General features: G+C 40.2%; 1 protein-coding gene across 4 annotated transcripts in view; it reads left to right on the forward strand.

Moving 5' to 3' along the window:
- HGD (homogentisate 1,2-dioxygenase) overlaps window positions 1-11,071 on the forward strand; it is a 55,299-nt gene extending 44,228 nt beyond the window's left edge. For all 4 annotated transcript variants that reach the window (XM_017891293.1, XM_017891285.1, XM_017891280.1 and 1 more), the window contains exons 12-14: window positions 403-529; window positions 5,318-5,499; window positions 10,714-11,071. In XM_017891293.1, coding sequence (XP_017746782.1) covers window positions 403-529; window positions 5,318-5,499; window positions 10,714-10,863 — 459 coding nt within the window. In that variant the 3' untranslated portion in view covers window positions 10,864-11,071. The remainder of the gene's footprint in view (window positions 1-402; window positions 530-5,317; window positions 5,500-10,713) is intronic.
- Window positions 11,072-11,955: the final 884 nt, after the last annotated feature.

Below are 11,955 nucleotides of genomic sequence, written 5' to 3' on the forward strand. Positions count from 1 at the left end.
CCCTTTATAAAACCATCAGATCTTGTGAAACTTATTCACTATCACGAGAACAGCACAGGAAAACCCACTCCCATGATTCAATTACCTCCCACTGGGTCCTTCTCACAACATGTGGGGATTATGGAAACTATAATTCAGGATGAGATTTGGGTGGGGACACAGCCAAACCATATCAGATCCCTACCCCAAACCTCAACATCACACAATATACCCGTGTAACAAACCTGTACATGTACTCCTGTATCTAAAATAAAAGTTGAAATTAAAAGTTGAATAAAAATAAATAAATAAAAAGAAGTTAGCATGTCACTTGCAAACACCTTCATGTATGCATGAAATATGTGTCATTGTCCTGTCACCTCCCTTGCGTCGTGCATTCAGTCTCTCCTTGTGTGTTCACAGGACCCATCCATTTTCACAGTGTTGACTGCCAAGTCTGTCCGCCCTGGAGTGGCCATCGCTGATTTTGTCATCTTTCCACCTCGATGGGGGGTTGCTGATAAGACCTTCAGGCCTCCTTATTACCATAGTAAGTCTCTCTTTTACCAAGCCACATTTGCAAGCCAAAGAGACAACAAAGCAGTGAGCACTACCCATTGGGAATAATGCCTGGGTTGTTTCTGGACACCTACCCTGGCTTGAATTCAGGATCCTGCCTCACAAGGCCTAGTGCTGATCCCCAAGCTTTAATCTCTTTAAGGGATGGTAGTTGTGTTAGTCCATTCTTCGTTGTTATAAAGAATACCTGAGGCTACTTAATTTATAACGAAAAGAGGTTCATTTGGCTCATGGTTATGCAGGCTGTACAAACAGCATGGTGCTGGCATCTGCTTCCAATGAGGCCTCAGGAAACACAATCATAGTGGCAGGCAAGGGGGGAGCTGGCGTATCACATGAGGAGAGCAAGCAAGAGAGAAAAGAGGAAGTCCCAGCCTCTTCTGAGCAGCCAAGCCTCATGTGAACTCATAGAGTGAGAACTCACTCATAACCGTCATGACGGCATCAAGTCATTTATGAGGTATCTGCCTCCATTACCCAAACACCTCCTACCAGGCCCCACCTGCAACACCGGAGATCACATTTCAACATGAGAGTTGGAGGGAACGTACATCCAAATTATATCAATAGTGATGCATTGACTCTGAGCCTGGTTCCCGGTTTCTCTGTCCCTGTAAGAGGCAGAAAGGCTGGTAAAGTTTAGAAGCCTTGTTAGAAAGGCTTCTAAACAAGTTTCCTCACATTTTAGATGTTTTGTTTTGGGGAATGCTGGGGAAATTGTTAGTTAGTCTGTTGTTTTGGGAAAGTTCATCACCTAAGTCTAGTTCAGAGAACCAGAGAAAGAAAAAGAGAGAGAGAGAAAGACAGAAATGTGCATTCTCCAATTATTTTGGCAGGGCAAAGCAGACTGCAGCCTACATTAGGAAATGGACTCTATTCTGGAAAGAGTTTCTGCAGAATATTTGTTGCCTAGTACAAGACCTAACAAATCTATTTTTATTTTATTAATATTATTATTCTTAGCACCTGATAGTTATTGGCCAATTTCTATGGCCCTGTTACAAGTTTTTTAAAAAACTAACTCATGAAGTGTTTATAATAATTGTAAGAGACAAGTAGTATTATTGTCCCCCCTGCCCCTTTTTTCAGAAAATTAAACTGACACAAGAGGGATTAAGTAACTCTCTCAAGGACTCACAGCAAGTTAAGTGCAGAGTCAGGATTTAATTACAGGCTGTCTGACACCAGAGCAAACACTCATGACTACTAACTGGTATGGCTAGCATAGTGCCTGATATATAGCATGCTTCTAATAAAATATTTATTTAATAAGTGAATGTGTCAACAAGAATAAATAAAGTACTTCATGGCTGTACCTAATGAGGTTGACATTTTTAATTGTGCAATAGCTAGCTGAAAATCCAGTCAAAGGTCAATGTGCAATTCTACTTCCTGGAGTGTGCATTTTTTTGTACATAGACTTCTGGGAAGACTCTAAGAGGCGTTCCACCTGGGACATTCTAGAAAACAAATTCCTTTCTTTAGTAAACTCCAGGGCCTTCTGTTTATATTAGGTCCCTCTCTATATATACCAGTTCCCAGGTGTCAGGGCTCAACAGAAAACAACAGTGCACTGAATGGCCAATTTAGCTATCTTATAGCATCAGGAATGAAGGCCCTCAGGACAGACGAAGGCCACTCCATGGTCAAATGCCAGCATCCCCCTTTTCAGGTGACACCATCATGGTAGAGAAAAGAAAACAATCAGTTACCACTGCAAAGACACCAGCTATTTTGTGAATAGCATCATAAGTCCTTTCTAAAAAATGTCAAGCCTACTAAGGACTCTAACTTTTCTCCTCCTGGAAGTTAGTGACCTACAGCCTGTTGTCAAGGAGAGAAAATTGCCCTGGCTTATAGTCTGTACTTCACATGCTATTCCTTAATAATTCACTGTTTCACTCTTGTTCTTTTATTGAGGTTACTCTGTGTGCCTGTAGTGGTTCTTACATTTTACCATGTGTCAGAGTCAGCTGGAAGGTTTATTAAAACACAGATTACTGGGCTCCATCCTCAGAATTTCTGCTTCAGTAGGTCTGGGATAGGACCTAAGAATCTGCATTTTTAACAAATTCCCAAGTGATGCTGAATCTGCCTTTTTTTTTTTTTTTTTTTTTTTGAGACAGGGTCTCGCTCTGTCACCCAGGCTGGAGTGCAAGTTGCACAATCTCAGCTCACTGCAACCTCCACCCACTAGGCTCAAGTGATCCTCCCTGCTCAGTCTCCTGAGTAGCTTGGACCACAGGTGTGCACCATCACAGCTGGCTTTTTTTTTTAATTTTTTAATTTTTTTGCATTTTTAGCACAGATGGGATCTCGCCATGTTGTCCAGGCTGGTCTCGAACTCCTAAACTCAAGCAATCCACCTGCCTTGACTTCCCAAAGTGCTGGGATTACAGGTGTGAGCCACCATGGCTGGCCAGAATCTGCATTTTTTCACTGGCAAGTCGGGATTCTGATGAAGGAGGTTTACAGACTGCTTGTTGAGAAATACTGGCCTAGGGCGTGTCCCCGGCCCTAGGTGGAGGAATAATAGAGTCATCTGATTTAGACAAGTTTGCTACTGTGCTATAGGGTCTCAACCCACTCCTTAATTTTTATTTGTAGTTCAGACTTCCTGACACAAATAACCTTGAGAGATGCCTCCTGTAGTTTTTTAATGACTCTCAAAGTAAATTTGGCCCCAGGGTAGATCTTATAAAGGTATGGGTGCTCTGAGTTAATTGGAAAAAACCCCAGAACCCCAGGTTAGAAAAGAGTTTTCCAGAGATGTTAAAAATATTGCCTTGGCAATACTCAAAATCTTTGCTACTTTGATGTGACTTTATTATAAGAGAAAATGGAGAATTATTTCTATAGAAATATTGCCTCCGGTCATCTTCATGTGCCTTAGTCAACTAGATTCAGCTTTAATCAGAAAGGCAAGGTCTATCCTCCCACTGTCCTTTGAAATATAGAAAATGATATAGAAATGTCATCACCAAGCTCATTGCTATCTAAATGCATATTCAGATCAAAGCTGAACTCTATTTTGCTCTCTTCTTAAAATTAAGCCATGAAGGTGACCCTGAGGACACATACTAGAGCAAGGAGCGTGACACCAAATTTAAGTCATGAGCTGAACTGTTTTTAAAACATAGACACTTTATGCTTACATTTGCTGCTTTTTCTGTATTTCCACTTCATAGAGAAACAAGTAGAGCTATGGTCTCTGGGTCTCCCTCTTCAGCAGGAGCTCACAAACTCTCACTCACTTTGTAGGGGCCTGCAGTAGCTTTCTGTTTCTGAGCAGGGTGAGTGTGGTTGCTTAGTAAATTATAAAAGCATTTGGCACTTGGTTATACTGCACATGTAAGCAAGAGGGCAGGCATGCATCCTGTCCAGTGTAATTTTGTAAGGGTTGCCACTGCCACATCTCTCTACTCCGTCCTTAGTTTGCACTCTCAGTACTCTCACAGGACAGACTATGAGTAGCTTTAAAGGCTGTGTTGTTGTTGTTGCTGTTAATTAATTCTTTTTTAAGTAGCTTTAAAAGCTATTTCTTGTTCATCTCTGTCTCACGGTACCCAGCACAGTATCTAATTATATATGCTGGCTGGCTGGATGGGCAGATGGGTGAAGTGGGAAAAGGACAGATGAATGAATGGGTGAGTAGATGTGTGGTTTGAGATGCAAAGACACTTAAATTTGCTCAGGTGTTATATTTCTTTAATTCCTGCTCTATTGTATTGCTACTCTAATAAAGAACTTTATTTCAACAGCAGCATAAGATTGGAAGAGTGGAAGCATGGTGATTTTTGTTAAATTTTGTGTAACTCTAGAAAGCACAACTAGGACCAATGAATTTAACTCATATAAAAGCAAATTTCCATTTAATATAAGAGCTTTCTTACACACAGAGCTCTTCAATAATATAATATGCTTTGTAGAGTGGAAAGCTTCCGTTCACATCCAGGCAGAGCCCAGGAGGTTATCAGTCAGGAAAGACAGAGAAATTTCTTCTACATTGAGTAGAAGTAAGGATCCCTTCCAATTTTAAGATTTAGGACTCTATGAATAGGGTATCAATGGAAATAGAAAAAATAAAAACAAATCCAGAAGACATTTTGAAGAACAGAAAAACAAGAGGATAACAGATTCATCTATAGAAGATAATATTTGTTATAATAAATAGCATTTATAGTCTGTTTTATACACATACCAAGATTCTTTCACACAGATTATCATCTGATAATGGACTTTAAGTCTGGAGTTCTTTTCATTACATCATCATCCATCAAAACACACACACACCCAATCTAAGCCTTCTAGATTGGGAATTAGAAATATGGTGTTGCTGTGTCCTACAGTGGAGCTGCTTGGGAAAGGGTTATGATCTGGGAGATAAGATAACTTTGATAGAGGGCTTATAAGCTTACATGATAGAGTACATTCACTCTTTATTATGACTAGCATTTTAATTATTATTGTCTTCTCTGGGCCCTGATTTTCTTTAGATCTAGCCTGATTCCTGTCAGATAGTGGAACTCAAGACCTCTGATAATCCACATGGCCATGGAGTAGAGCCATGCCTGCCAAGAATGCCAATATGAATGTTTTGTGATTGTTCTTCTGTCAATCCACATTCTTTATTAATCCTATACAATTTATTAGTTTCTCCTATGTTCTTGGAATTCTGCACAAATAATGCTTAAGGGATCTTTGTGTTTTACTGGTCTTGCCTTGGATAATAAAAATAATCCTGCTTCAACCTTCCCAGGGAACTGCATGAGTGAGTTCATGGGACTCATCCGAGGTCACTATGAGGCAAAGCAAGGTGGGTTCCTGCCAGGTGGAGGCAGTCTGCACAGCACAATGACCCCCCATGGACCTGATGCTGACTGCTTTGAGAAGGCCAGCAAGGCCAAGCTGGCACCTGAGAGGATTGCCGATGGCACCATGGTAAGTATGTTAACTGCCAGATTCCGGCGGCCTCTGAACTCCCCACGCTTGCTGAAAGAGGTGGCCATTTTTCATTTCTCCAAAGTCACAGAGGAGGAGTCAAAAAGGGGAGAGTTACATGACTGCATAAGTACATTTCCATGTATATATACACACATCCTTGTGTATATGCTAGACTTCTGTTGTGGTGGTGTAGAAAGATCTTCGGACTTGGAGTCAGACATGGGTTCTGAGTTCAGATCCCATCTCTTCATTCCTGTGTGATCGTGAACAACTCACTTAGCTTCTCTGTGTTTCATTTTCCCCATCTATAAAATGGATATAGTATCCAACCCAGCAGATGGCTATAAGTTAACCTAACAGACTGTCCAACACTATTCAAATGTAAGGCAACATTATTAATACTATGTGAAGCCTCTTCCTGTATCCATATGCAGCCCTAGGAATATGCTATGTCTCAGAGTCTTCTGCTTTTTGAAGTAATCCTCCAGGGCCACAATAGTAGCGGAGGCAGGATGTCACTTCAGCACATGTTTCAAGCCAAGGAGGGTCAAAAAGCCCTTGCCTCACTATAGTCAGGGCTTGTAAGAAGCAATTCTCAGCTGTTTTTTTCATTTTTCTTTGCTCTGCTTTGGCATGGATGCAACTGATGGGATTTAAAACCTGTTTTGTATTCCTCCTGTGTCAGTCTGTAAACATTGAGGCTGAACACAATTGCAGTTGGCTGCGGTGCTTGATTTTATTTTTGCATTCTTCGAGGTAGAGTTTATGATCCACAGGGAGTAATTTTATGCTAAATCACATGCAAATTTGCTTTACTTTTTAAAACAAATGCCTTGAAATGCTACCTGGTTTAAAATCCATAGCACAGACTTGCCTGCTTCATGCTTGCAAACTACCCTAAGCAGTGAGCATTATCTGTCCATCTGTCCAGTGCAGTTTGCTTTCAGTCCCAACCCTGGAGCCAGAGTTGGTGGAGCTCCTCTGCAAAAGGAGGGTGTAGAGAGTCCCATTTGCTTGCTTTGGCCCTATTTCCCCTTTCAAGGGCCTCTATGGAGTTTCTGTAGAACCCCTACATCTCAATGAGATGCAGTTTGGCAGTCTTAGTTAAGCTATTACCTCTAAAGTCTCCTGGAGGTGCATTTCTGGAAGCTCTTCCAGAGTTGCCACTCAATAACCTTTGGTGCCCCAGTTTGGCTTTGGGTGGTCAATGTTATGAGGGAGCTGTGTTTTACAACAGTGAGGCATAGGACAGGGCTGTTTCTATGAGGAGCAATGCTTTGAATTACTAGTGAGAAAGAGCTCTCCTATTAGGATGGGAGACCCTGGGTATCAAGGAGCCAGAATACCTGAGGACGAAGGGTCCAACATCTTACCGAGACCTAACTTTTGGTCGTCCTCACCATTTCCCATTGTATAATTCAGACCCAGGTCTATCTATATGCCTTATCCTTATTCTTGTTTGGAGAGATTAACTTGATACAATACCATCTTCAAAGTCAGCTGGATGGGGCTTTTGTTAATCCAGCCAAATGGAGAGGCTGCTAAGAAGCAGCCAGCAAAGAGACAATAGGAATAGCCATAATGATTCTTATGTCTGAATAGTGCTTTTTAAAATTTTTATTACTTATTATTATTTTTATGGATACATAATAAGTATATTTATGGAGTACATGAGATATTATGATACAGGCATATGATATGTAATAATCACATCATTGGATAAATGGGGTATCCATTACCTCAAGCATTTATCCTTTGTGTTACAAACAATCCAACTATACTCTTTCAGTTATTTTAAAAGGTGCAATTAAATTTTTATTGACTATAATCACCCTGTTATGCTATCAAATGCTAGGTCTTATTCATTTTTTTCTTTTACATATTTTTTTTTTATTTTTAACTTTTATTTGAGATTCAGGGGTACATGTGCAGATTTGTTACATAGGTAAACTAATGTCACAGGGGTTTATTGTATAGATTATTTCATCACTCGGGTACTAAATAGTACCCAATAGTTATTTTTTCTGATTTTCTCCCTCCTCCCACCCTCTGCTCTCAAGTAGGCACCAGTGTCTGTTGTTCCCCTCTTTGTGTCCATGAGTTCTCATCATTTAGCTTCCATTTAGAAGTGAGAACATACAATATTTGGTTTTCTGTTCCTCTAAGTTTGCTAAGGATAATGGCCTCCAGCTCCATCGTGTTCCTGAGAAACACATGATCTTGTTCTTTTTTATGGCTGCATAGTATTCCATTATATATATACATACATATATATGTATGTCTAATGTCTAATATCCAACATCTATAAGGAACTTGAACAAATTTACAAGAAAAAATAAACAACCCCATTAAAAAGTGGGCAAAGGACATGAACAGATGCTTTTCAAAGGAAGACATACATGCAGCCAACAAGCAAATGAAAAAAAGCTCAATATCACATATCGTTAGAGAAATGCAAATCAAAACCACATGAAATACCATCTCACACCAGTCTGAATGGATATTAGTAAAAAGCCAAAAAATAACAGATGCTGCTAAGGTTGCAGAGAAAAGGGAACACTTATACACTGTTGGTGAGAGTGTAAATTAGTTCAACTACTGTGGAAGGCAGTGTGGTGATTCCTCAAAGAGCTAAAAAAAGAACTGCCATTCTACCCAGCAATCCCATTTCTGGGTATTTACCCAAAGGAATGTAAATCATTCTACCATAAAGACACATACATGCAAATATTCATTGCAGTACTATTCTCAATAGCAAAGACATAAAATCAACTTAATACCCATCAAGGGCAGCCTGAATAAAGAAAATGTGGCATATATACATAGACATACATATAGACATTTGTCAGATGCGTCATTTGCAAACATTTTCTCCCATTCTGTAGGTTGTCTATTTACTCTGTTGGTAGTTTCTTTTGCTGTGCAAAAGCTCTTAAGTTTAATTAGATCCCATTTGTCAATTTTTGCTTTTGTTGCCAATTGCTTTTGATGTTTTTGTCATGAAATCTTTGCCCATGGCTATGTCCTGAATGGTTTTGCCTAGGTCTTCTTCCATAGTTTTTATAGTTTTGGGGTTTTACATTTAAGTCTTTAATCCATGATGAGTTGATTTTTGTATATGGTGTATGGAAGGGGTTCAGTTTAAATCTTCTGCATATGCCTGGCCAGTTGTCCCAGCACTATTTCTTGAATATGGAGTCCTTTCCCCATTGCTTGTTTTTGTCAGCTTCATTGAAAATCAGATGGTTATAGGTGTGCGGCCTTGTTTCTGGGCTCTCTATTCTGTTTCGTTGGTCTATGTGCCTGTTTCTGTATCATTACCATGCTGTTTTGATTACTGTAGCCCTGTAGTATACTTTGACATTGGGTAGCATGATGCCTCCTGCTTTGTTCTTTTTGCTTAGGATTGCCTTGGGTATTTGGGCTCTTTCTTCGTTCCATATGAATTTTAAAATAGTCTTTCCTAGTTCTGTGAAGAATGTCTCTGGTATTTTGATATGAACAGCATTGAATCTTTACATTGCTTTGGATAGTATGGTCATCTTAATGATATTGATTTTTCCTATCCATGAACATGGAAAGTTTTTCCATTTGTTTGTGTCATCTCTGATTTCTTTGAGTAGTGTTTTATAATTCTCATTGTAGAGAGCTTTCACCTCTCTGGTTAGGGGTATTCCTAGGTATTTTATTCTTTTTGTTGCAGTTGTGAATGGAATTGCATTCCTGATTTAGCTTTCAGTTTGACTGTTGTTGGTGTATAGGAATGCTAGTGATTTTTGTATATTGATTTTGTATCATGAAACTTTGCTGAAAGTTGTTTATCTGTTGAAGTAGCTTTCGGGCCAAGACTATGGTGTTTTCTAAATATAGAATCAGGTCATCTGCAAACAGGGATAGGTTGACTTCTTCTCTTCTTATTTGGATGCACTTTATTTCTTTCTCTTGCCTGATTGCTCTTTGCCAGGACTTCTAAGACTATGTTGAATAGGAGTGGTGAGAGAGAGCATCCTTGTCTTATGCTGGTTTGCAAAGGGAATGCATCCAGCTTTTCCCCATTCAGTACGATGCTGGCTGTGGGTTTGTCATGGGTGGCTCTTATTATTCTGAGATATGTTCCTTCAATGCCTAGTTTATTGAGAGTTTTTAACATGAAGATATACTGAATTTTATTGAAAGCCTTTTCTGCATCTTGAATAGTGCTGTATAACTTGCATAGCACTTCCATATGATCTCATCCAGTCTTTCCATCAAGTCTGTCACAGGAATTCAGGCAGGGATACTCATATCCATTGTTTTAGGCAAAAAGAAGTTAATGTATATTAGAGCCCAAACATTAATGTGGGTGCTTTGGGTTGTGGCACAAGATAATTCTATTATTTTCTTTTTGCCTGCCTATATTTTACAAATTTCCAAATGTGAGCATATAAGAATTGTAGGGTTTGGTTTTGGGGTTTTGTTTTGTTTTGTTTTAAAGCCATGTTGGGTAAGAAAATCAGCAATTGATGAAGCTGTAATGTCTAAGATGCACAGAGTATTTGCATATTCTTTCTGTTGTGGACAAAAACCTCCTGACAGTGAAACATCCACCTTTCAGACACTTCTGAGATATGACTTTTAAAATTGTTACAGCCATTCCTGCCATTTTCTTCACCTCCCTCTCCCCCTGGACTCCCTCTTTTTTTCTTTTTCCCAGCCCATCTTTTGGTCAGTGTCTTGAAAAGACAGGCTCAAATCCCAGCTCTGCCATGACTTGTCGCCTTAAGCAAGTTGTTTCCCAGCTCTCAGCCTTAATTCCTCCTCTGTAAAATGGGAAGTATGCCTTTCCTCACAAGGACATAGCCACAGGAAATGAAGTCCCTGAGAAGATGGATATTCCCAGGATTCTCCCACGTCTGCCCTTGGATCTAGCAGACTTACTTCCCTAATACCATGAAGACAATGTGAAGCTTAAGGGCTGAATTTTATTTTACAGAATGAAAATTGAGGCCCTGAGAAGTTAAGGGTCTTGTACCAGGTCTCATCAGCTTACAAATGGTAGGGCCAGAGCCACAACTCAGGGCTTGAGTCTGCTCTCCTCACCATGCTAGCACACAAATCTTTGATTTGTTATTGGAAGATTTTACCTACCCATACCTTCTGTTGACATCTAATCAAACGTGTTTATTATCTGTCTCATCTCTTTTTTCTCATTTCCATCCTCACTTCCTCTAGGCATTTATGTTTGAATCATCTCTAAGTCTAGCGGTCACCAAGTGGGGACTCAAGGCCTCCAGGTGTTTGGATGAGAACTACTACAAGTGCTGGGAGCCACTCAAGAGCCACTTCACTCCCAATTCCAGGAATCCAACAGAACCTAATTGAGACTGGAACATTGCTACCATAATAGTAGATTTGTGAAGGTTTCTTCAGAATCTTATGCTTTCTGGTAGTATTGGGGACAGGGGTTGGTTAAAATGAAAACTGACTTTTCATAGTCAAGTAACTCAGAACTTTTGCGGAAACGCATTTGCAAAGTTCTATGGCTGTCACCTTAATTACTCAATAAACTTGCTGGTGTTCTGTGGAAGTAGTGATTGTCATAATCAGGTCTTGATGAAACAAACAGCAGGTCAGGTAAGTCTTGGTAAGATTGAACCAAGCCCCAGGGTCCTTTCCCATGTGGTTGGCCTGAAGGCCTTCATTCTAGGAGCACAAGTCCAGGCATGTGCTAGATATCACAAGACCAGGCCATAAGGCCTAGCATTAAGACCATGAGCTGAGACTGGAGGTAAGGCAAAGCTCTTAGGAGCCAATCCAGACATGGGGAAATTTAGGGGATCATGAGCGCTTCAGACATCCAGCTTTCAATGGATAAGGAACCAGGCTAATAGGTTGTCTAATCTTGGTAGTCATGTAGCAGCCAATATGATGATACTGGAGAAGAACACCAGCCACCAAGAAGTGAGAACCACTCATTTTCTTAGGGTGATCAACTGTCCCAGTTTGTACAGGACTACATCAATTTTTTCACTGAAAGACCCGCATCCCAGGAAACCCCTCAGTCCTAGTCAAACCAGGAGAGTTAGTTATCCTACTCTTCACTCATTTATCAGTCCATTCGGTAACCACACGTTGAGTCCTTACTACCAGCTACAGACAAAGATGCTGGGGATGGAGGGTTGAATAAAAAGAAGCAGCCTCTCCCCTTAAGGAGCTCACAGTCTGGAGAGATAAGGGCCAAAGAAAATCAAGGTCCAAGTACAAGGCCATGACAAAAATTTCCACTGTGTGAAAAGCTGTACCTACCAGTTCCCTTCCTATGGTCAGCATCCCTCCCAGAGTACTATGCTGCCTAAGACTTTGGATGTGGGTTGATTTGAGTCTCCTGGTGTGAAAAGACAGGCAAATATGAACAGAAATATGATGGAAAATGATGTTTTTCACAACTTCAGTTCTGTACTTTTAGCACATTTC

Source organism: Rhinopithecus bieti, unplaced genomic scaffold, assembly GCF_001698545.2.
Source record: "Rhinopithecus bieti isolate Rb0 unplaced genomic scaffold, ASM169854v2 scaffold_759, whole genome shotgun sequence".
In the NCBI taxonomy this organism is placed as follows: Eukaryota; Metazoa; Chordata; class Mammalia; order Primates; family Cercopithecidae; genus Rhinopithecus; species Rhinopithecus bieti.